Source organism: Anoplopoma fimbria, chromosome 17, assembly GCF_027596085.1.
Source record: "Anoplopoma fimbria isolate UVic2021 breed Golden Eagle Sablefish chromosome 17, Afim_UVic_2022, whole genome shotgun sequence".
In the NCBI taxonomy this organism is placed as follows: Eukaryota; Metazoa; Chordata; class Actinopteri; order Perciformes; family Anoplopomatidae; genus Anoplopoma; species Anoplopoma fimbria.
The window spans coordinates 25,440,885-25,466,725 of NC_072465.1; the positions used below are offsets into that span (position 1 = coordinate 25,440,885).

The following is a 25,841-nucleotide window of genomic DNA, read 5'->3' on the forward strand; positions in this document are numbered from 1 at the left end:
TGCTGAATAATTTGAGCCAAGAAATGTTTACACAAAAGTCAATCTGAGTAAGTCTGACCTGTAACATTTCTGTTATGCACAGCTGGAATCGTTTTATATTAACACAAATCTACAGCAGCACTATGTAAGGTCGAGAGAGAACAAATAAACCACCTTTATTAAGAGCATTCTAAAACATTTAGTGTTTCTCAATGAATTATCATTTCAAATGTAATATTTGAGAGTTGTGTAATGTTGATGAGACACAACCAGCAAAGCGATGACTTCAACGTTTGATGATGTTTTCACTGTTTTCTTACAATTTATAGACAAACTGATTGATCATATTGACAGAATGAGTAATCAAACAACTTGAAAGCATTTGTAAGTTGCAGCCGCCAAAAATGTATCTCTTAATTATCATATCTTAGGCAAGTTGTCCCAAACTGTGAGAAGGGAAGGATGATCAATAATGAGGTTAAAATCATCACTTTGGCGCGTTATTTTCAAATTTTCTCTTTTCCAGCAGTGACAGTTCTGCCTACATGGACTAGTTGCTGAAAACAGAATCACCACAGTGTTGATCTCTATAATGCTCATCTTAAGTCTGAGTAAATCTGACTTTACTTTAACCAGTGGATGAAGCCAACGAAGACTCACTCTGTCGTTTTCATTCCTAGAAAATTAATAAAACCAAACTAAGAGCAACTAGAATCTCACAGGCAATTAAAAAAGATCCAGACTGACTTGTCAGCAGAGTGGTCTCCTGACTTAAGGTGGTACAAGTACCATCAGAGTCAGTCAGAACTGTGCTATTGTAGATTTCCTCCTTAAGTGGAAAGCAGAGAAAAGAGAAACAGAGGTGATGCTTTGCAACGTCCAATCATCATTATTTATGCTGCAGTTTGTTCTCCATGTTGTGTATTTTAACAAGGCAGAACCATCTTTACATTTGAAGTAGAAATGAGAAATACCTCCCAAGAATGGAAAAGCTAACGGGAGCGACTCCTGGGGGTTCACGTGTTACACTATTCCTTTTTTCCATTCAGTGCTGGTATTTTCTGCTGAGCTGAGCTGGAACGGCGCTCTGAGACACAACTTATGGCCGACTCAGACCGTCCAAGAATGCCCCGGTTTGGCAGTCAGACAAACCCAAAATGGGAGCCGGTCTTGTGTTCTGGTTTCAATGCATCTTCTTGGTGGGGAAACCATATTTTCCAATCCATCAGAGATCTGGTTAAATGCTCATCGAGCTCTCCCATGTTCACTTCTTGAAGGTAATTCATAAATAAAAAACTGTCTTTGAGCTAATTTACCAGCAGTCTCCAATTCTCCCACAAAACTAAATTACACATCACAAGCAATAAGACTCTCACTCTTCTTCACTGTTTAACCTCTCAAAGGTTTAAGGCAGAGACGTTTTTCATCATCATAAATGTGTTAGCAGGGTCGTCCTCCTGGCACAGAGTTCTTAACCATGAAATCAAAAGGCTGTTATGACTAGATAGAAAGAGGTGTCTCTGGTGTTACTGAAGGATATATTAATGGAACTAGATTGGTCTTATTTATTTAGGGTTATTTAGGGTGCACTTGTTTTGTGCCTCTTTACATTGGGTTGTTTCTGATGTGATCTTTGTCGTAATTGGCCATTTTATTTATATAATTATCTATCGATCCATACATTTTAATATCTTATCTTATGCCATATTTTGCGTTCTCTGTTTTATGTAGTGAGCATGTATCTTTCGGTTATTGTTATTGGTTACTGTCTGGACAATACATTATCAAGACATCGAAGCATTTTTGATCTTGCCAGCAGTGAGCGAGCTACCTGAGAACCACGACAGAGTTTCTTGTCCAGATGTTTTTGAATCGGACATTGATACCAATCACAGCCGAAGGTAAACACACACTTAACTGTTTGGAATTTCAACTATGAGCCATGCCATTAAAGTATGATCTTTAGTCCAATTATCTCACATTTCAAAAGTCCACTGTTGGCATTATCTCCTGTTTAAACCTCAGGCTCAGTTTACAGTTCCTCATTATCGTAGCTTCGTAGCTCTGCTGGAACAATACCCTGCTATGAGCCAGATTTTTTTAAATGAACGCTACAATTTTTCTAATTAGAACCTGATGTAAAGTTGCTTTATGTGCACTTTGAGAAGACACAGGCTTTATTCTACACTGTAAGCCTATTGTGTTGTGTTTGCCTGGATACCGTCATCCAAAAAGTAAAAAAGCAACTTTTTAAAAATGTTGAGGGTTTGTTTTAAGTTTGTCGTGCCGTCATCTTCAGCTCTGGAGGATCTTGCATTAATTATCTCATACTTCTCAGCTGACTGGTCTGCCACAGAGAGATTTTATTCGGTAGCTTCAATAGTCCAGAGAGGGAAATTGGTTTGTGGTAGTGAAGAAATCTATGGCGTAATTGTTTGAATTACAGTATTCAAACTGCAAATTAAATGTTGGAGATTATTTCCTGATGGAAGATGGTGTGCGTTCCTCATGGGAGGCGGTCAGGACGGCTCTTCTCTCTTCAGGGATCTCATACTTTCCAACCCATCAGACGTCTGTGACGGCTCTGGACCTGCTGTAGCTTGTTTTGTTCTCATGCCGAGAAGAATTTCAAATGCCGGGGAGTCACCGGGGCAACTCGCAGGGCAACATTGCCAAGAAGTTGCCTCAGCGGTGTTGTTGCTTTAGTGCCACGAGCACATCTTGTTGCCAGGAAACATTTTATTAGAGCTGTGACAGGGTCACAACTCGCCGTGTTACCTGCTGTTTGGAGGGTTTCCCAGCCAGGCTGCAGTGTAGTTCGACAAGCCCTCGATGTTTCAATCAATCAGTCGTTTCTTGCCTCATTTTACATTTTTGGAACTGGCACTCTGAACTTGCTCTGCAAATGCACATTAAACAAGCAAACAATAACTTTCGAACTGACGACGTTGCAAAGTGATTCATACAAGCTAACATTTATTAAAAAGTGGACAGAATATGAGAGGACACAGTAACATTTATTAAAAAGTGGACAGAAAGTGGACAGAATATGAGAGGACACAGTGGAAACTAAGAAGAGGTGCTGTGAACAGTCAACATCAGTTATTGTAAGGGGGTGGAACCTATGATGAAAACTGTTTTATAGGATTATATAATTTGGTATTAAATATAGAAGAAATACAGACATAGTTAAATTGGTACACTCCAGATGAAAATGAATCAGTAGTTCCCCAGTAAAACATTTTAACGATTCATTTTATTTGCCCTTTTTTTTGTTTTACATCCAAAGAAAAGTGGTTTAGATTCGTGGTGCCCAACCTTTTTGACTTGTGACCCCTTAAAATGAAGTTATGGCTACTTATGACCGATTGTCAGTGGGTGTATTTATCTAAAGGTAATGACCATGTCAACTAAAAAGTAACTTTTTTACTTTAAGAGGGCTGAAAAGGAAGGATTGTCAAGTTATTAACATGAAGAAATAAGTATAGATCAGGTGAGCAACTGAAAGAATAAATGCAGATCTTGGTTCTGCTTTCATTTCATTTATATCATCCTGTGACGAAGACTAGAAAATAAGACCCAAGATATAAAATACCAGATTCATCCTGAAAGAATTCATCCTATCATTGTTGAATGAAGGTCCACCTCATCCTCACTATTTGTAATCCTTAAACCTGAGGAGCAGCTAAGGGGTTATGTGACTAATGACTATTAGATTGTTCCTTCAGGGGTTGGATTTGTGAGACTGATGAGCTCAGCAGCTGTTCACGTTGGCAGACGAGAAGAATTTTCTCTTTTCAACAGGAAAACTTTTGATCATTGAGCTTCGGCTCGTTGGAGCAAAGTTTTCCATCTGAAGTACGATGAGATGACGACTGCCGGCATCCAGAGAGTGACCAGACATTACTGATTGTTGTTTTTATTGCTTTTTCTACTTTTAGATTTATGATTGTCTGCATATAATTGTCTAATATGTCCTCTTTTCTTTTACCAAAAGGGGAGCTGAGGTTTTTTGTCCACTACACATTTTAGCTTTTCCGTTCCAGTCGTCCATTCGATCTGTCTGCTCCTGAAGTAAATGATCCTAAACCTCAGGCTTTCAGAGGAAAATATTATGATAAAGTTGGCTTTCAGCTCTGATAATTACAGCTCTCACTGAATATGTATTGCCTGTGGGAAGAGGACATGTGAAGCAAAGAAAATGAACATGACTCGTGCTTTAATATTCGTCATGGCTTCGCCTCGCCCTGGAGGGATGAGGTGTTAATTTGATAACATGAAAGTAAAAGATTGTTCTCCTCAATGCTCTGGATGAGCTAAGAGTGAAGTGGCTCAAGAAATTCAGTGGAATATAAGAGATTCGACTCCTCACAGGTTGAGTATTTGCGTTCAGTGTCAACATCCGTCTAAACCTTAAAAAACAAAAAAACCTCAAGGTGTTCTACAATATTCCAGATGGAAACATGAGGCTTATGTTGCCTCGTTCCAGACCTCTGAATCACCACTCAGATTTTTTTTTTTGAATTTAGTCTGGCTCAGATCATTTGGCTGCATGGTTTATAAGATTTCACAAATCTTGCATTTTTGGGGTTAGAATTCACTGTGGAGGCACTACGATTCATAAACAATGGTCCCAAAATGAACAGGCCCTCACGTTATATTATTAGGGACAGCAGTGGTTGAACTAGATAATAATCATTATGACATCTATTTAAGCCCTGATTTGCTTTAAAATGGACTCAGACAGCAGCAGATGCTGGTCTTTACTCTATCAGGTGTCTGTGTCAACGTTCCACACACTAGTAATCAAAATGTTGACCTCAACAACAAGAACCGTGTGTATTGCCTTGCATATTCATTTTAGGCGCGATCCATCTGATAAATCGTCCCAAAATACCTTTTCAGGAAAATCTAATATGTAATTCTATAGATATGTGTGAGTTTGTTTAGAAACAGTGTTACCATCAGGGGTCATTCCTGTGTTCCCCCAAACCGTTATCATTCCCAAATAGTCACAAACAGATGCTAGTTTAACGCCCTTTGGCATCACTTAGGTTTAGGAAAAGATTGTGGTTGGGATTAACCACAATCTTTCAATCTTCAACCTGAGAATGAGAACAGAGTCCCCAGCTCTGTGTACCACGGAATTGGAACCTGAAAAAAGCACACCTGAGTTATGATATAACCACTTATCACGGCCTGTCGAGACCTTTTGGTTAATTATACAATAATGCATTTTGAAACATAATGAACATGACTACCAGTGTTGCTTTATCATATGACTTAGTGAATGTAGGTGGGAGTTCATCAATCAGACAGCAATGTGAACATTGTGAAGTTTATTTGAATTCTCCATCATAACATTATGTTAACTTGTAGTATATGATTATTGACACATCAAAAAGACATTTTGTCGTATAATTTATGCATGTTGGCCAGCCAAAAGCAAAGTGAGGGGCAAATGTATAACAGTTTTTAACTGTAACTGAAATTTAAATTGGGCACACTGTACCTCTGGTCAATGCTATTCAAAGCAACGGTTCAATCAGAAAGCAATACAAGAGCATTTAATCCACATTTTCCCCACTCATACATAAAGGACTTACTCTCCCAACCTGCAGAAGCTTCTTTTATTCACTCTCAGTGCTGATGTTGAGTTATTAATACATTATACTCCAGTTACACGGGTTGATAAATGAAGCATAAACATAGACGTATAGTATAGTTAAATAACGGTTCTGTGTTGAGGAATACTGAGGACATCAGTAAAAGAAAACTTTGAAATTTTGAATTTACAGTCTGAAAGAAATAATCTGGAGCCGATGGTTCCTTCCACATCTTAAAAGCATTTGTTAGAGGGTTGTTTTATCAAACTACATGGTCCACATAAATGTAACCATCGCCATGAAAGTCTATAGGAAAGCTTTTGAAACCGTGTAAACACAGAAACTGCATTTAATAGTCTCCTATTAAGTAATGGAACAAGGTGAAATAGAAGTTCTCGGGATGTAACTACAGTTATAAATACGAACGTGGCCCAGCTTCACTCTATATGTTGAAATGTCCTGATGCGTATGTTGTTGGGGGTTCATCAATGGGAGAAATCTGAACTGTAAATCATAACTTCCGTCACCATAGAAATCTGGTTAAACTGCACCAGAGCAAATTACTGCCTGATCCAGTCCACTGGAGTGCACATAAATAATGTAAAAGATGGAGGAAATGGGCATTAAATATTCTGAATCTTTATCTGTCAGAGGGTTAAGCTCTTCAACAGCACTCACTATAACTTCACCCTTTAATGCTGCTCCTCATCTTTAACACAAAGAGCTCATGTGTCACATGTGATCACACTATTCCTTTCCATGTTAGAGTTTTTATGAAAGAAGGAGAAAGAAGAAACAGAGCTGAGAAGTGGAACATGAAGGTGGCGAGGTTGTTAAACATAATGTTGTTGGGCTTGTGGTCTCATTTCATCGAATTCTTTCCATTTCTTTATTAGCATTTTCGTTTTTACTGTGTATGAGCAGGGAGCTCTTTCCATTTTAGAGAGAGTTTAACATGTTACTAAAGGAGACAGATGTATTTGATTTTGAGGTCTGAAGGTGTTCTGTCGTCTTCATACCAGGTTAAGGTGGAACAGGAAACAGTGCTAAGCAAACATACCAGACCTGAAACTGTGTTTTAGGGCCAAAGAAGAAGAAAATCTCATTTAAATGCAACTGGTAGAGGTTTAGTCTAAGGATTTGAGCAGGATAGGAACAGTACATTTCAATAAGGAAAATTACATCAGCTGTCTTTTGGCAGTTAAATTTGGTTTCCCCATGTTCAACCTGTAAATCATGTGAGAGCCTTTTTTCTGAGCAATTTCTTATGATTTTGGGTGTCATCTCAATAACATACAGCATCAGAGGAGACAAGGAAAGGGAATGAATTGAATGTTTTGACTTCTCTTTGCAAATCAAAACCACAATATTTGCGTCTTTGTGTTTCTGGAGGATTAAACGTGTCTTTTAGTTTTTGGTTTTGTGTGGTAACTTGGTTTTCTGTGGTTTTAAGACCACACTGGAGGCGGAGCGTACACAGGAGAATGCTGACGGAGAAGTCTTCTGAGGATCGATGTAGTTGTTTTCCAGCCTCACGGCCACCAGGGTGGAGTCTCCGCTGTGGTTGGGGTCACAGATGCCTTCGTCAGGGATGCTCCTGAAAGACAGTATCAGGATGCAGTTACATTCAGCTTTAGACGATAAAATGAGAAGTTTAATGATCATCCAATTCTTATTGTCAATAAATCTGACGATTATTTTCTCAATCAATCAATCGGGTCTATAAAATATCAGAAAAAAAAAATGCCATCACAGTTTCCTAAAGCCCACTGTGAGGTCTTCAGATTGCATGTTATGCTTCGGCCAACTTTCCAAAATCCAAAGATATTCCGTGTGCTTTTATCACATAAAGCAGCCAATCTTAACAATCGAAAAGATGGAATTGATGTAATCTTTGGCTATTTTGCTCGAAAAATGTCCACCGTGATTTATTGATTATCTTAATTGTAGTTTATTGCTTCAGTTTTATCCAAGACTGCAGCAGTAACAAATGAATGGTAAAATCTGAATCAGAATTTTCATTTTATTATAAGAATGTTCTTTTGTCACAGCTTGACTGTGTTTGTTCAGATGTCAGGAACATCATTAGTTATCAGTTGAGCATTGTTATGTTTGTGCTGTGCTGTAAATTATTACATAATGTTAAAATAATCTGCAGTATTTGCTTTGAGGCTGGTTACAATTTCTTACCTAGAGTGTCAGCCATCTTGGCAGTTAAGATGCAGCATGGTATGGAGTTTAAATATTTGTTAGAGTGTTTAAAATGTTACCGTGCTTCAGCCTGGACTAAGTGTGTGACCTAAGTGTGGGACCTGAGAGTGAGTAATGAGGTGATTCAGGGTGACTCTCAGGTGGAAACAAGCATCAACTTGTTTTGTTTCTTGTCGTCAAGACAACGCTCCGTGAACTTTCAGCTTTAACATTGTCTGGCGAGTGAGTCAGTCATCTGGTCAGGCTTTGGTCTGTTGTTGGACTCTTTGTTGTTGGTCTTAAAGGATTGTTTTGAGTTTCGATTATTATTTTTTTCTGTCTTTAGTCATCTGGTTTTATAGTTTTCTGTCGGCAGCTTCTGCTACTTAAATTAACAACAAAGTTTTTATGTTTATAGTTTGAGAAAGAAGGACCCAGAACCCCCTATGGACATCTGTTGACATTGTCTTCATACCTGATGTTGTTATCGTTGAGTCTGAGGAAGTGTAAGTTGGTCATCTCATTGATGCCAGATGGCACAGAGACCAGCTGGTTGTGATCCAGACACAGTTCCACCATGGATTGGAACGAGCCCAAGAACGACTCGGGCTCGATCGCCTCCCCGTCCAGTTTGTTGTAAGAGAGGTAGAGGTACTCTATGCCGGGGTCCATGTGGGCGAAGACGTAACCTGTGGAGGTTAATGGAAGGAAACAATGTAACTATGGGAGTCCATGAATCTGTTTTTGTAAAGTCCACTAAGGATTATTTGTGTAATTAAATCATTATTATGTCCATAATATCTCATTATTAGAGTCTTATGCTGTTTGTTAAGTGAATGAAGTAAGGGGTTTGGGGACCGACAACCATGGTGGGGCGAATATTGACATTGATTTTCATGATTATGAGACACAAACGCCAACAGAGAATTCTTTGGAGATTTTTTGGTGGCTCCACTGCGGCGTTGTGTTCTTTTCTTTCTCTTTAGTCTTGTTTGATACTTTTCACTATGCTGGCTGTAATATTTCCCCATTTCTGCCAAACGATGGAAAATCGTCTCATCATCTTCATCAATCGTCTGACTACAACTTCTAAGTGGCCTTCTCTCCAGCTAGCTAACTAGTTAACTAGGTATTGGTTGTCCTGCTCCGTACAGATGCAGTAGTAAAACCGTGTTTACTGATGTGTCCAATCACAATCACCAGCACTGCTGCTGATTCCTGAAAGTACCTAGAACTTGGTTTAGTATTACATCCTGAGCAGCGCCCAAATTTAGTTCTAGGAACCCTTTCTCAAGGGAGGTGTTAAACAGTGGAAACAAAAGCCGAACCAGAGAAAATGGATACTCAATGAACATTTTCTTTTTTTAAGTCCCTGCCGTGGAAAAGGGCTAAAAGTATTTATGTGTCTAGCAGCTTGATTTACAGACTGAGTCAGGGCTTGCTATTTGTCTTAGTTTAATAACATCTCATAATCAATTTAGAGCTCTTTACATGCTGTAGATGCTTTTTTTAACCAGTAAAACCCCTCCTATCTGTGAGGAATCATGTTTGTCAGCCAGGTGTCAGAGCTTTCCACCTACCAGGTATTCTCTCTATGTTGTTTCCCACCAGCACCAGGTGGACCAGAGATCTGGGCAGGTATGATGGAACCATGTAAAGGTCATTATGTGAAAGGTCGATGGACTCCAGATTTCTGCAGAGAGAAGGAGGAAGATGAGGGGAGGAAGGATTTTTAAGGAAATGGAAATGAGAACTTACGTGATTGATTGTCTGTGATGACAGCTGATTGGAAAAATATGAATTAGAAATGAGAAACCTTCCACGGTGGTTCTGTTAAAATAGCGCCAAAACAAATGTTCCTGTACTCTTTGAAACAAGCAGTAATGCATCAGGACAGGTAAAATACACTGCTGGAAAAAGCAAATTACGGTATGGTAGTGGAATGAAAAATATTCCGTATTGGTGACCCCAAAATGACGTTTAAACAGCTAGTAAATTCATGTGACCCTGGGGAATGGAGGGCGGTCTGACCTGTGGTTGATCCAGGCCAGCGGGGCGATCCTGGTCTCATCAAGTCTGTTGTGACTCAGAGAAATCACGTTCAGACTGTGGGTCTGATTGAAAACTGTCTCTGAGATTTCTTCAATCAGGTTGTTCTCCAAGTACAGCTCCTAAACGACAGAAAAAAGAAACAGAATCAGAAAGGAAAATACTTTGATTGGTGGAAACTTGTGGAAAATTACGTGAATTTGGGTTCAGAGTCTCAGTAGATAGAGATCCCATAATGTTAAATGTTTTCTCGTTTTTTAATGAGCTACGAGTTTGTCCTTAAACTGCTGTGGTAACTCAGTGCTTTTGGTTCAGAGATCTTGGCAGAAAAGTTTGTGGTTTGTTGGGACGGTTTTGGGTTAAATGCATAATCCACCCTAAAACTGAATTCACGTTTGTTCTAACTACATTTTTAAAGGAGCAGTTTTTGGGATTTAGTGACATCTAGTGCTGAAGATGCAGATTGCGGCCAACTGAATACCCCTCCGCTCACCTCTTTCTTTCCAAACGTGTTGGAGAAAATACAATGGCCTTCAGGTAATGTTCGTATCTGAAAGGCCCTCTCTAGAGCCAGTGTTTGGTTTGTCCTAACTTGGCTACTGTAGAAACATGGCAGTTCAACATGGCGGACTCTGTGGAAGAGGATCAACTCCTCATAAAGTGCTCATTGTAAGCCAACGAAAACGCAATGGTTATCAGTTTCAGGTGATTGTACACTAATGAAAACGTAGTTATGTATATTTTATTCTATTTTTGCCGATAAATCCCCCAAAATTCTGGCCCTTTAAACTGGCAACCTTATCAAATGAACACAAGCTGTCTGCTAAATTACTCTACATCATCCTTAAATCATGATTATAATTCAAACTTGGATATACAAAGGTGAAAGTGTCTGATTAATCATGGAATCCAGGAGATAATTGGCAAAGAACCAATGGTAAAAGGTAGACCACGATCTTCAACACATGCCTAAGTAAACAAATTTGGTTTTGGATATGCAGAAAGTTTGTAGAAACTCTCCAAGTTCATAACATGAGGTTGGTTTTAAGGTGGATTTAAAGCAGCAGCAGGCAGCTGGTGTTTGCAGTGTTTGTGGTTAACCAGAAGCCATAATTACAAGTCGGGTGGTGGACTGGTTTCCCACAGGTAGAAGCGGAGTTTACTCAGTGGAGGAGCTTTAAACATCTGAGCCAAAAAGAAATACTGATGCATCAGCAAATCTAAATTCCTGACTGACTGCTGCCAGCTGCTCAGAAAGACTGAGATAATGTGACTAAATGCCTTTAAGATTTAACTTATTACATTTATTGAGCTTTTCTTGAAGTATAGTACCTATTTCTGCCAACTGTTGTCTACAAAGACTCATAAATTATTGAACCATTGAGCCTTGATGACTAGATTGCTTAGGTCAGTTTTCTATTGGCACCATTACAACAAAGCAGCAGTTGGCTATTCGTTTTAAACCCAACAGATCATTGGATTTCATTGAGACCAAAGCACTTTGTCCTGGACTCTTATGAAGAAAGTCAAAATTCTGGCTACGTGAGGTTTCCCAGTGTGGGGAACAAAAAATGTAAAAGCTGGAGAGATACAGTAGTTATGTATCCAGATATTACTTCATACCAGCAGTGAAATGGGAAGGCCTTGTGGTATGGTGCGGAAGTGGTTTCGGCCCAGTCGGAGGTAGGAAAGCTGGATGAGGGGAGCGAAGGCCAAAGGATCCACATTCCCCTCACTCAGCAGATTTCCCTCCAACTCCAGAATCACCAGGCTGCTCAGATCTTAAAGATAAAAAAAAAGCAGAAATACGTGACTGTAAAATGGAAAAAACAGCAAATTCTCCTTTCACTGTGTATGACATAGATTTCAAGGTTGTACATTAAAAAGTAGGGCTGAACAATGAAGAACCTCTACACAGGATCAGTGGTGTGAGTTGTAGGTCAAAGGACGGGGCTCAGAGGCAAAGTGTAGTGAAGGTTTACATCGCCAGTGAGCACCAGGAAATTAGATTACCAAACAAAACCTACAGTAAAAAAGACCATTTGTGAATTATGTAATACAAAATATGATGATTGTTCATAGCAGAAGAAGAAAGGGGAAAGACTGACGATCAAGGAGAGTTTGGGCACCATTCATTCATTCATTATCGTTTTCCTACATGTTACGTCACAGAGAGCCATCGTCTCATTGGCTGTTTGAAAGATCTCCAACAAATTAGATCAAAATTGAGCTTGAAGGTTAATTTTTTAACTTAAAAACTGCAGATTAGCAAAAAAAGTCTCAACACAGGGTCCAGTTGACTTTTTGTTTCCAAAGTCTGAAAGTTACTACAACAAATCGAATTTTTGGCAAAACTGTGAGATGTACAATCAACTGCTAACAATATCTTAGTGAGCTGGCCAAAGTACAAAATGAGGCTCCCTAGTCTAATCTGGTTATTGTCTCTGCATGCTGTCCTTGACTGTTCTGTATCATTTAATGTTGGAAAAGTTAGAGTGAACTGTACTTTATCAGTTCAGAAAGACCAATAAAGTGGTGAGTCTATAAACAGTCTATAGTCGTGGACAGAGTGTTTTGGGACATTATAGCTGATGTCAGTATGGAGGTGCATTATGGGAAACAGGCAGTTACCATGGAAGCTGTTTTCATCGAGTCCTCTCAGTCTGTTCTCGTTGATCTTCAGCTCCTGCAGAGTCGGGGGAAGGTCAGCGGGCGCGGCTTCTAGAAGGTTCCCGTCCAAGTACAGACGCCTTAGCATCTTCAGACCCTGACACACACACAATATATCTGCTTTACACGCCTGCCTTCACACTTTAGAGGTCTCCATTGAATAACTAGAATTGAGTGAGAGGCAGATAGTTGAGAAAATAAAGTTGTGTTTTATTCTGAAGGGTTACACTGGTTGAGCGTCTTACTTTGAAGGCTTTGGCATCAATGCTGTTAGAGGTGAGTTTGTTTTTCTTGAGGTTGATCCATTCCAGGTTGGGGATGCCATTGAAGGCTTCTGCTGGGATGCTGCTGATGTTGTTGCCTGCAGGTCAGAAGAGTTTCAGTCAGTTCACGGGGAGAGCAGGAAACTTGGCAGCTTCACTGTTTGTCTTTCATTTTGGTTTAGGTTTATATGAAGAATAATTTTGTTATTGAAGCAAGAAGCTAATGAAAAATAAGCTTTGCAAAGGCAAGTTTTTGTTGTTTTATTGCAGTTACACATTTAGAATTTGATTCAGATCAAATATAATGCTTGTGGCGTACTGTGTGTGTGTTTAAGTCATAAAGATATCTTCTGCGTGGTGTAGTGTGTGGAGCTCTACTTTCTCCTCGTCCTGTCGCGGTGCCGACTTACCCTCCAGACTGAGAGACTTGAGCTCCGGTATGGACAGAGGAGGGAAGTATGTGAGTTTGATGTTGTCACACGTCAGAGTGACATCAGAGATGTCGCAGCCTGGAGGAAGGCCTCCTCTGTTCTCTAACACCACCTCATCCCTCCACTCCACCTCCTCCTCTGCCTCCTCCTCCACCTCCTCTTCTGCCTCCTCCACCTCCACCTCCTCCTCTGCCTCCTCCACCTCCTCTTCTGCCTCCTCCACCTCTGCTTCCATCTCCTTCAGCTCCTCCTCCGTCGCAGCAGGAGGTCGTGGTATCGGAGCGGGGAGGAGGTCTGGTTCCTCGGGTTCTTCAGGTTCTTTACGGGGCATCTCAAACACATCTCCTCTCAGCCACACCTCCTCCTCTGTGTTTTCATGCTCCTCCTCCTCCTCATCCTCATCCTCCTCCACCAGAGCCAGTAGTTCCTCCCTCAGCATCTCCTCCTGTCTCCGCCTTTCCTCCTCTAGCTTCCTTTCCTTCTCCCTTGCTTCTCTCTCTGCGGCCTCCTTCAGCCTCCTGTCTTCCTCATCCTGTCTCCTCCCCGTCTCCTCCTCCCTCTTCCTCTCCTCCTCCTCAATATGCCTCCTCCACTCCTCCTCCTCTTTCTCCACCTGCAGCCTCAGCGCCTCCTCCTCCTCCCTCCTCTTATCCTCCACTATCCTCCTTTGTTTCTCCGCCTGCTCTTTCCTCTGCTTCCTCCTCTTCTTCCTCGCCTCATCTTTCTTCCTCAGGCGTTCCTCCTCCTCGTGGTGCTCCTCTTCCTCCCGCCAGATGATACGCTGGATCTCCTCCTGGGTCAGCGGGGTCACAGGCTCGCCGGGGTCGTTGGGAACTGGGGAGTCACCAGAAAGGTCAAGGCTGAGGTCAGGGTCTTGGGTGGGGGTGTAGGGTGGCGCCGGGCAGCCAATCAGAGGGCAGGAGGTGGTCGAGAAGGGAAAAAAAGTTGACGGGAAAGAAAGAAGGAAGGAAGAAATAGGAGAAGAAGAAGGAGGAAGAAATAAAGAAAACTAAAAGAGAAGATACAGGATGGAGACAGACAGACAGACAGACAGACAGACAGACAGACAGACAGACAGACAGACAGACAGACAGACAGACAGACAGACAGCTGTGTGTTAGTGTTGCAGACAGACAGACAGACAGGTACAAGACCAGCTTGTTGTAGCTACAGAGCAGACGGCTGCTGTAGACCAGTCTGGACCAGATCCCACTGAACTACTGTTGTTTGACTACAGTCAGGCAAAGTTGGTCTTTTTGCGCCAATTCTGCTGCCAGCATTTTTTCATTTGCAAGTACTACTGAAGTGTAAAGAGTTTAGACCAACCTTAGCTCACCTGTCTACCACTTTATGCTGTTCTATAGTCATAAAACCGTGTGTCAACAAAGACATCTCGCGGATATGTAATGTTAGAAGACAAAATAATTGTCTGACAGTGAAGATGCTGTAACGCCACAGGCATGTATCATTGGTTTCAAACATTTCCATTGGTTTGATGAACTTCTTAACCCCACAAAGCTCTGAGGGTTTGGATGTTTTTCTAACAAATGAGTCAGTAAGCATAACATCAGATAATTTAACTGAACAATTCAGAGATGCAGAAGTCAGGAACCGGCTAATGATAACGCTGGTTGCTATAGAGATGACATGGGGAGAGTGTTGGATGTCAGTGTCACTTTGACAACACTTTTCTTCTGAGTATAAAACAGCTTTTAGTGTTTTTTCCTTCACAGTAAAGTACACACAGAGCAGACATAGTTTTCAAACAATGTACTCATACAGATGCGTACATGTTTCTATGGTTTTTGCCATCAGGTTAATGCTGTATTCATCTGCACTCAGTGATGAATCATAGACAAAATTACTTAGAGAAGTTTTCTCCTGCTTCACCTCCATACATGCACACATTAACAGTGCAGTGTATGACTGTGAGCATTGAGTTAGTTACTGTCAATCCAACTACTTTGAGGTTGTATAGACAGGTTGCCTGTTTGCAATAAAGGATGCATGCACAGAGAAGTCATAATCTTTAATATATGGACACTCTCAGTATTTAGAAATAAAGCATTTTGCCTAAAACCAGTGAAATAATTCTTTAGATGTAAATTTGATTATGAAACTCAGATTGCTACATATGTTTTTCTGCTCTAGCCAACATTAAACATGGAACTGTTGGGAGAGAATGAATCTGAAGGGAGAAATGGCAGCTAGTAGTGATGACGCGAACCAAAACTACTCACTACATGACGCTAGTGTATAAACTTCACTCATAGGAAACTGTGTCGAGGCTTGTTTTATCGATCACCACACAGCCGTAAATAAACTGTAACAGTGTGAGCTGTCTGGCCTTAGAGCAGCCGTTTCTTCCTCATCACTTTCTGTACAAACCTATCTCCTACCTTATTCAGATCCATAGCTCTGACCAGCTCGCTAAGAGATAACGCCTATTTTCCACTTTGAGCTAACAGGAGGTTTCCTTCTTGGGGTATTAAACAAAACAACTTCTTAAGGTGACCTCCCCATAAACTCACTCATTCTATTTTGTCTTCTGTCTCCAGCATGTGCACACATCTCTGGATAATGTTTCTTGGCAGCTTGTCTATACATTTTGTATTTGTTGTGGATTCAGATTCCAGTCTTCATTTTGACGATATTGAATTGACAGTAAGGTGAAACCCATCCTGGACATGTTGAAAACAACATGTGGAATCTCCCAATATACAAACTTTCACAACATGTGTGTTGAACTGACCCAAAATGTGCTAAACACATTTTTCAAAGCCATGATGGGAACAGGAAGCAACATGCCGAGGCCTCAGAGATGGAAAATGTAATTAAATGTATACATTTATAGAGTAATATAACGTGCATCATGAAGAGTTTTATATAAAAAATAGACATCTACTTTTTGATCAAATTAACCCTTTGGAAAGCTACAGGTAGAACTGATTGTTGCTGTGTTGTACAAAATAAGTTTCCAGTAAAAATCAAACCCTTCATGTATTGATCCTGTCAGTGAGAACCATTGCTCATCTCTGTCGCCTCGTGATGTTGCACCATGGCGTTGTGCCACATGTTGTGTTTCTACCTGACTCCATGCAGACGGGGCAGCACTCCCCAGCGGGGGTGAAGGGGAAATGGCAGTGCACCATGGGACAGGTGACCTCGTCACAAACCACCCGCCCTCCGGTACACAGACAAGTCACACAGGGCTTTGGAGACCAGACGGCCTGGTCGAACATGGTCAGACCCCGGAACACACACTGGCCCTGCTTACCTGAAACGACAGACACGGCACAGTCACTCCAGTAGTTTATTGTAGTTCAGAATCTTTATTAGCTGGTCTCAAAGGGGGTGGAACATGATGCGAGTAAAAGTAATTTGGTTATTGTTAAAATATGTCTATTTCAGGGTCTATACGCTTGAGATTCTAAATAATTGAACATCAGTTATATGACAGGAGAGGTCAGCCTGATGCAATCTTAAACACAAGATAGCAAGTAAGCTATCTGATGACTTTTAATAAGTATGACTGTTTAAAGACCTTCATATACTCCTATATGGACATCTGATGTGAACTTAGTTTCCATTAATAAAAGATTGGCTGTTTGGGCAGGCAGATTTGTTTACACAAACAGACGTTTAATACAGTCTTTTTTCAGCAGATGGCAAAATGATAAGTCTTTTTTTTTTAGCTTAAATTAACAAAATAACGAATTCTGCAACCAGTCACGTGATCCAGTTGACCAACAGAGGGTCCAGTCTGAATCAAACTGCGGACGTTGTGGTCCCATGTTTTGAGTCTTCACCATTTGGCTACCAAGACCCCCTTAGCTGCCATTTTTGTTTGGTTTAAGAAGAATTTTGCACCTTGAGATTAATTCTTGCCTTAACTCATGATTAGCAAATTACATTTCATTCCTGCCGACATCATTTTTTATTAACTTGGATGCTTCAAACCAAAGCGGGAACAGTTAGCTTAATGCTTTGTGTGTTTAGCAAAGAAAATTGGAAAAATCTCCTTGTTTTTGTGGCCTTTTTGAAGGAAGATGATGCACATATTCTTATTTCCACCGTGGGAAACAGCTGCCAATGAGCTCGACCGCAGACAATGTAATTAAATCACTAAACAAATGTGGGCAGTGATTCAGAGGTCCAGAACAAAGCAAATTCAAACCCGTGGGGTCGCGGCTTTAACCGAACACGCTGACCACGTCATCCACCTCAGCAGCAGCCGGCCCTGCTGCAGTAATTGCTGTGTGTCTAGTCAAATCCGAGGCCTGTACTTTACCATCAGAACCAGACAAAGCAGTGATTTGTAGCGTTTCCACTCCTCCCTCTGCATTAACTCCACCTTTCAACATCAGACCCAGGGACAGGACGGAGCTGTGAGTGTTAGTGAGTCAATGGAGAAAGACAGTAAACCACTATGATACAGCAGGAAGAAGCTCTTTGGGACTATTTTGAGTCCGTCCTGTCTGTCATCTATCCTTTCTAATGGTATGCTCTTTGTGACGTCCATAGAAACACAGGTAGTTAGGAGGCTCAGGTTATTTCTCTTAAATACTGTCTCTCTTATCTCTGTCCTTTTTCCTGAGAACAGTGACACTGTCACCCTGTCATCTCTGCTGGGCACACATACTTTAGAGCTTTTCTTTTCTCTATAAAATATTATCTTTATTGTCTGCTAAATTGCAGGGTTTTGTTTGAATAATATAGCAACCATCAGACTCTGCCATATCACCATTGTTCTCTGGTGTTCAGTGCATATTTTCATGTGTTTTACTAGCAGTGAAACAGTTAGTTGATTCTGCGATTGACAAAAAATAAATTGTCAACAGTTTAAATAATTAGTTAATCATTTTTTCGAGCAAAAACACCAATAATTTGTAGATTCCAGCTCCTCCAACGACAGGATTTAAAGCTTTTCTCTGTTTTATAAAATCATTATAAACTGAATATCTTTGCATTTTGGAATACTGGTCAGACAAAACTAGACATTTGATGATGGCATCCATCTTGCATGATAATGTACATAAAAGTACTTAGTTTGAAAATAATTATGTAAATATGTATATTTCAAATAAATAACGATTAGGGTTGCAAGGCACCATTGCAATAGCACAATGGCACCAGAGTTACAGAGGACATACGCTCACTTTTTAAAGTATGTCATATCTCCTAACCTCAAATACGTCTAGATGATGGAAACATGTTTAACACTTGTTCCATGTTACCGGTTCTGCAGCTGACTAGGTTTAGGATCATCCACCATACAAAGTCTAGTATGTTTACCTAAAGATATGCTCATTTAGTGTAACTTCTGTACCCAACACTTAAGTATCCTGTAACATTGACAAAGTTGATTTGTTATCATGTCGGGCTCAAATCTGTAACTTTCTGTCTCTAAACTTCCGTCTGATCCGTTTGTTTGTTGTTACATAACAGTCACATCTACTTGTCTGAACACATGAGGCTTGTCCTCAGACCCCAAACACAACAGCAAAAAAAAACACAACCAAAAAAATCACCCGGCACCTCCTGACAACAGACACCAGCACGACCTTCCCTTCTAATTACATAATGCTGACTATATTGTTTTAAACTGAAGGGCTTTGAGGTCCTCCTTTAAAGTCTCCGTCCTCACCTCTGAGTGGGACTTGTTTTTTCTGTCGAGCTCTTTACCCACACATGGTTTTCTGTTCATGATGGAATGTGATGATTTCTCATTAAATTACTGAGCTGTAATAAAGCTTCATTATGTGAACAGGATGAAGCCTCAGAGCTGAGCTGAGCTGCTCTCACAACTTGTTTGATTAAAATGGGCTGTTTTACTTCAGTTAAAGATTTTTATTTGTTGTATTAAGATTTTATTGACTAAAAACCACTGTTATGTAATGGACCACTTCAAAGTTTTAAATGCAAAGATACATACTCAGCCTGTTTCCGTGTTGGTTAAAGTATAATACAAACTGACATTTAATTCAAATAAAAAATTGACCCTTCTCTAAGTCCCACCCCCTGAATGCAGACTGGCCAATCATAGCATAGGATTGGTAAACTGCGACCAGGGTCCAATAACTATCTCTCATGCAATGGTGTCAGATTTTCTCTTTATTTTCAGGCTGGTTTTGTGGATTTGGAGCTCGGCTAGTCATGGTTAAACGTTGTGTCACAGTGATACTTGTAACCCAGAGAGGTTGGAAGGAGATACAAGTTTTTTAAACGTTACATTTCTACATAAAAACCTGTGAAGCTAACATTAGCAGTTAGAGTATGTTAGCATATCGTCAACTAACATTAGTACTTCTATGCTACGCTAGCTACTGAGCATCTGTAGTAGTCTCACTAACCTGAGTTAGGATGAGTTACTGGTCTCATTAACTCAGGTTTAAGGCTGTTTGTTTCTAGTTTAACTGGTTTTATAAACCTGGATAAAGGCAGAGTTACTGGTCGCACTGACCTGGGATAACGTTGTAGCTGGAGTGCTGTTCTTGTAGGTTCTTGTAGGACTTCAGGATCAGAGGGTTTCCTTGGTTGTCTCCAGGCTCCATTGGGATGTTGGGACCAGGAAACAGTCTGATCTTTAGAGGTCTAGAGTGCCCCGCTTTGGCCCGCCCAAGACCTGCAACACATGGTCAAATCAGTTTAGTCAGACAAACCGACAAGTTTAAGCCATATGAAAGACAACTTGCTGTCAGCCAGCCATATCTTGATGTTATTGAATTATTCCCTTGGGACTGACTTTAGTGTATCCACGTTCTTATGCAAAGCCAAAATGGTTGAATCAGTGGCATATATGAAAATAATGTTTCAGCACAAACAGATTCCAGATAGTCCCATAAAAAACAGTAGGGGGCCAGAGATGCTACCCTGTGGGATTCCACATGTTACAATGTTCTGGTGTCATTCAAAGTTTTTAACATTAGAAAACAAGACTGCATTTTTAATTGTGACGGCCAGAAAATCATTAAAAATGTTAGGAGAGAGTTCAAACATGGTGAGCCCACGATAAGTTCAGGACTGCTGCTAAATCTGCAATGTCTCCTTTTTAATTATGTCTACCCCTGTTTTAATGAACAAGATGCAAAATGTAAATCAGACAGCTTTGAAGTTTGAAAGGTGATTTTTATTCTTTTTTTAATGTTAGGCTAGCATTTACTCCTCTTTCCAGTCTTTGTGCTAAGCTAGGCTAACACTGCACTGGATGCACAGTGTAACAATCTTCTCATCTGGAAAATCCTCTTGTTAGCCATCGTTCAGTCAGATATCGGTGTTTCTCTTAAAGAGACAATCTTACCTTGTCCGTCCTTCTTCTTCTTCCCCCGGCGAATTTCACCGTCCTGGTTGCGAGGTCTGATCCTGGCCTGGGCGTTTGAGACGGTCACGACCACCAGCAGCCACAAACTGGCCGCCATCAGCAACCACCTCATCCCTGCAGAGCAGCACAGACCAGGTTCAGGTTGCATTACAGGAACCTTTACCTCCATTAATGTCTTCACTATTGATGGGTATTTGTAGAAAGTTATCTCTCGATAATGCTACCAAAGCAATTTCAAAGCCTTACTGTGAGAGATACAAACATCCTTTTCTACAAACCCTTTTTCTCAATTCAGATTCAAATAAAAAAAGCTTACATTTTAAATGTAGTTTAAACATTGTATACTTCTAATGCAATGAAGACATTTTGGTCTACACACAAAAAGAAATGGGTTCAATACCCAGCTTTAGACTTCACTGGTTCCTCAGCAGGTTAATGAAATATACCAAAACACTCTCCAACAGCCATGGTTGTAAATCAAACCTTCAGAAACGCTGGGGCCCATGGCCTCCGGGTTAAAAGAGCTGACAATTAACACTTATGTCCAAACATGGAGTTTTAATTCCTGTCATTCCCCATCTCTCTCTCTTCAAACATTTCCAGTCTTCTCTAAACTGTCAACTTTCAATCAAAGCATAAAATCCTGAGAAGAAACAATGTTTTTTTTCGTTTGAAATGTAATGAAATTATTACAGAAACCAGCAGCTGAATAACTGGAACCAAACAGACGGATCCATGTAGATAATTAAGACCGAGGTTTTTACCTGCAGAGATTCCTGGACAAAGAGAGCTGTCAGTGCTGAAGCTGCCCTCATATAGCTCTCTACTGGGGTCCTAATGGTCGGGTGTGTGTATGTGTGTGAGTGTGAGTGTGAGTGTGAGTGTGAGTGTGAGTGTGTGTGTGTGTGTGTGTGTGTGTGTGTGTGAGTGTGTGTAATGACTAGTCTATACACAGCAGTCCTGTCATTATTAAAGCAGACCCGACGCTAACAGACACCTTTACACACCTGATAGTTGGAGCAGATTGAACTAGTTCTCTATATCGGCCTCAATAACAATAATAAAAATGTAGCTCTGCCCCAGTGCATGTTGGGAGCTGTTGTGTTAAATTGTAGGAGCTTCTGATTTGTTGGAATGGAGCCCAAAAGCCTGAATGTCAGGAGTTAGAGACTCCTGAGCTAAAAGGAGAGCGACTATCTTCCTGGTCCTCAGTTCAGTGTCTGATCCTGATCCTGCACTCATCAAACTGCAATAACTGAACCCAGATCAGTACATGGTGCTGATATCAGCCTTTAATTATTACTTTCTGTAATCAGACTCCAGTTCCAGTCCTCCTAACGTTAACATTGACCAAAACATCTGCAGTGTATGACTCATATTCATGGTATTGTTTAATTGTACAAACTTGAATTAGCACATAAACACCTGAATGAAAATACCACAAAATCTGATGGGTGAAGGGCTGACAGACTATTAAGAAGAACAAACCTTTGTCCGTCCGTGACTTTGTGTTAGGAGATGAATACTAGTCAGTTATCCAGTTAGTATAAAGAATAAAAAACAGATGTATTTCTTCTTATAGCATTTTTGTCCGTCGCACGATAAACTAGGTCCATTGCTCCAAGCAATGCTTGTTGTACTACGTCAGTTGAACTTGCAAAGACGTCGACATTCAAGGTATCCGTGGTTTGCAGAAACTACGATGCCTAAATCTTTTCTGATGTGTCCAACTGAGACTTCTTTGTGTCTTTAAGTTTTGGCCAAAAAGCATCCCCCTTCTTTACTCATTCACTGCTCCCTTAAAGAGACAGTTAAGTCAGCAGTTAATTGAGATGTTAGACACTTCTGACTCTTTCTACACAATGTGAACAGTTCTATTGTGGTAGTTTTTCAGGACACTATATATTGCATACATTTACATTCAAGAGTTCAAAACCTCATCACCCCAAATGAGATGATGAGGGTAGAAACAGTGAATCAGGATAAAGATCAAAGTTTCATTTGTTTGCATCCAAAAACTACAACTTCCATGAGGTTTTTCCGGAAAGTACACATATTACACGTTACGATAAGTATCCGCCCACACGCTCTCTTAACACTTCACATTAATCATTGACTTCTTGCTTTTAGATGAAAACAAAACTTAAGTCTGCAGCTCCACAGACTGGAGGTCTGAACACAAAGGCAGAGAGCTCTGAGACCCTCCCACCTCAACTCAGATAGGCCAATAGGAAACCAGAATTCAGTTCTGACAGAGAGGCAGAGAGAGAGAGATCTACTGTATGTAGACAGAGGGAAAAGAAAACAGGAGGGAGGGGAGAGAAATGGAAAGTATTAAGCAATTCAAGTTTCTGGATGAGCAGGAACAGACGGAGAGACTTCCAGCAGGAACAGCGGAGGATAAAAATAACCTGGAGGCTGTTTGTGTGAAGTTTAATGAAACCCAGGCCGTGTTTAAGCTGAGGTTTTGTTTTTGTTGTTGGTTTCACTCAGTATTCCACTTATGATCTGGACTTATGATCTGGACTACGTCTTTTGTTATCAGTAACAAAAACTCAAAAACTTCTTCTTCACACTGAGGAAAGTACTTCTTCTCCCTCCACAACTCCCAGGTTCACCCTCACTGTGAGCTGGTTCACAGAAAACCAGAGTCTAGTAACAATTACTTTCATCATCACTTAATCAGTCTTCTTTTTTATTGCTTTGTCTATAAAATGCTCTGCTCCTCCCAGCTTCATGGGCAGTTTAGCTTCTGTTTCTTCAGCATCTGTTACACTGTTTATCTTCTCACAGAGTCTGTCATGAGTCACCTAAAATCATCAAATCTTTATGAGTATCTGAAGACATAACTTCTGTCAAGAGCATCAAACCACTTTGTAGTGTTTTCGTAGCTGCAGCATTGTGATCTTTATTTTCCCATCATCTTGTTTAATCTTTTTTAATTTTCCTCATTCTGATTGACTTTGTGTCTGGACGTGTTGCTTTGTCCAACAAGTTTGCTTGTTCAATACTAAACATTGGTTGTCCTGCTCCGTACCAGTGCGTGGTAGTAACATGGTAGTAACATGGTAGTAACATGGTAGTAACATGGTAGTGACATGGTGGTGACATGGTAGTAACATGGTAGTAACATGGTGGTAACATGGTAGTAACATGGTAGTAACATGGTAGTAACATGGTAGTAACATGGTGGTAACATGGTGGTAACATGGTAGTAACATGGTGGTAACATGGTGGTAACATGGTAGTAACATGGTGGTAACATGGTAGTAACATGGTAGTAACATGGTGGTAACATGGTGGTAACATGGTGGTAACATGGTAGTAACATGGTAGTAACATGGTAGTGACATGGTAGTAACATGGTAGTAACATGGTGGTAACATGGTAGTAACATGGGTAACATGGTGGTAACATGGTAGTAACATGGTAGTAACATGGTGGTAACATGGTAGTAACATGGTGGTAACATGGTAGTAACATGGTAGTAACATGGTGGTGAGTCTTGTGTTTGTTGTACTCCCTAAAGAAACCTGGAACTTCTATGAAGTATCACCTCTGAACAAACTTAGTGTTCCAAATATCCATACTCCCGTACTATTTAGTATGCCGGAAAAATATTTAGTTTGTTTATTATTTAAAATGCAGAATGCCAAAATGACCATAATGTCCAGCATGCTTTTCTGCTTATTCTGACCAACGATCTTTGGCACAGAAGATATATGAATAAGAGTGTCAAAGCCGCCATGTTATGATGATGATGATGATGATGATGATGATGATGATGATGATGATGATGATGATGATGATGATGATTTCCTAATAAGAGGCATACTACATGCAACAGTACAGACTTCTCAAAGGCAGCTGGAGTAAGAAAAGAAGGAAACCCAGCACCTCCACCCCAAATCAAGCAGAGAACTCTCTGCTACAAGCTATGTTTTTTTCTTTTCTTTTGGACCTTTGATGAAGATCATATACAGAATCTGAATCGGCTTACAAACCATTGCCAGACAGACAGACAGACAGACAGAGAGGGGAGGAGCTGAGGAGACGGACAAACAGACATTAACTCTACTTTACCAGCAGTTTGAAGGCGGCTGCAAGACTCGAGGCCAAATTCTTCCACCCTCTTTTCTCCTCCTCTGGTTCTGCAGGAGCTCCAGGAGAGGTGTGTGTGTGTCGCTGTGTGATGACACTGTGTGTGTGTGTGTGTGTGTGTTTGTGTGTGTGTGCGTGGGTGGGTGTGTGATTTGTGTCTCAGATCGTAGAGAAGTTGTGTGGAGCAGAGCGGGCTAGTAGAGCTTTGAGGGGAAGGTCAGGATTTGTTCTGCAGCTGGAACAAAGAGAGAGGGAGTGAAAGAGAGAGAGAGAGAGCGAGCGAGTATTGAACAGACAGAGTGAAGTGAAAGAGAGTGAGACAGGTCTGACATGTGTCTTCCTGTCTGACGGAGGACACTGCCAACACGCTGCAGGGATGTAGAAGAACGACAGTAAAGCGAACCGGCAGAAGTTAAATGTTCACATGTTGCTCAACGAAAAGGACAAAAACAAGATGTTTATTAAATATGAACATGAAGGCGGGTTCACTGCTGAGGTGGAAATAAAAGAGGAGAAGTCTCAGAACGAGGTGAAGAAGAGGTGAAGCAGCTCAGAGGTCAGAGGTCACACAAGACCACACATCCCACTCACATGTCGACTAGAAAGACTTCATGTGAAAAACTTTAACAGATCAAGGAAAAGTCCTAAAGGAACTAAACACTTCTGAACTACATGACTAATATCAGATTAATTATAAAATGAGTGAATATGATGATAAGAGGAGGAAAACAACATTATTATTTTTATATAAAAACATTAACATCATCAGAACAATCAGAAAAAGGAATAAGAACAAAAATGTCAGTAATGATTTTACCAACGTAAACCTCTGGTTAAGTGAAACTGAATGAACTTATGTGTTTAATAATAGAAATGATTTCCAGATTGTGTGACTGTGTGCAGATGGTTTTTTTATTTCACCATTACATGGATGAATGATGATGATGATGAAATTTGAAGCTGGAACTTGCTGATAATAAAAATAAAACCATTAGCTTGTTTCATTCTTGAGTTTTTAAATCTCATAAATCCCTGAAATAACACCAGAAAGATAAAAATGTCCTGTTTCTGAAAAAACTCCCTATTAGTGCACTTAATCAACTTTCCCTCATTGTTTTGTCTGAAAGTGTAAAGTATATATAAAGTCTTAAAATGTAACGGGAAATGTACACTACTTTCTTTTTAAAAAATCCCAGAATGCAATTCCTTTTAATAGACAGCATAAGCCGAC

The 25,841-nt window shown here is 40.4% G+C and overlaps 2 protein-coding genes across 2 annotated transcripts in view; one reads left to right on the top strand and one right to left on the bottom strand.

Annotated features, from left to right (window-relative positions):
• Positions 1–25,841, top strand: part of cenpp (centromere protein P) — an 85,794-nt gene that overhangs the window by 56,480 nt on the left and 3,473 nt on the right. The gene's annotated exons all lie outside the window — the stretch shown is intronic.
• Positions 5,313–24,677, bottom strand: ecm2 (extracellular matrix protein 2, female organ and adipocyte specific). The gene is made up of 12 exons (XM_054616815.1): positions 24,593–24,677; positions 20,489–20,623; positions 19,652–19,813; positions 16,277–16,465; positions 13,168–14,061; positions 12,740–12,855; positions 12,456–12,591; positions 11,448–11,605; positions 9,807–9,946; positions 9,356–9,468; positions 8,251–8,464; positions 5,313–7,182 (listed from the first exon to the last, which is right to left on the bottom strand). Exons 2-12 carry the CDS (start codon positions 20,619–20,621, stop codon positions 6,993–6,995), a joined length of 2,445 nt encoding a protein of 814 aa, XP_054472790.1. The 5' UTR covers positions 20,622–20,623; positions 24,593–24,677; the 3' UTR covers positions 5,313–6,992.

Bases quoted from the DNA above. Each gene is read 5' to 3' on its own strand.
- ecm2 (XM_054616815.1), bottom strand. From the start codon at position 20,621: ATGAGGTGGTTGCTGATGGCGGCCAGTTTGTGGCTGCTGGTGGTCGTG. The intron at 14,062-16,276 runs GTAGAAACACAA...CCCCCACCCAAG, and splicing joins CCCCGTCTGCATGGAGTCAG to ACCCTGACCTCAGCCTTGAC. The intron at 7,183-8,250 runs GTATGAAGACAA...ACTGTCTTTCAG, and splicing joins CTCAACGATAACAACATCAG to GAGCATCCCTGACGAAGGCA.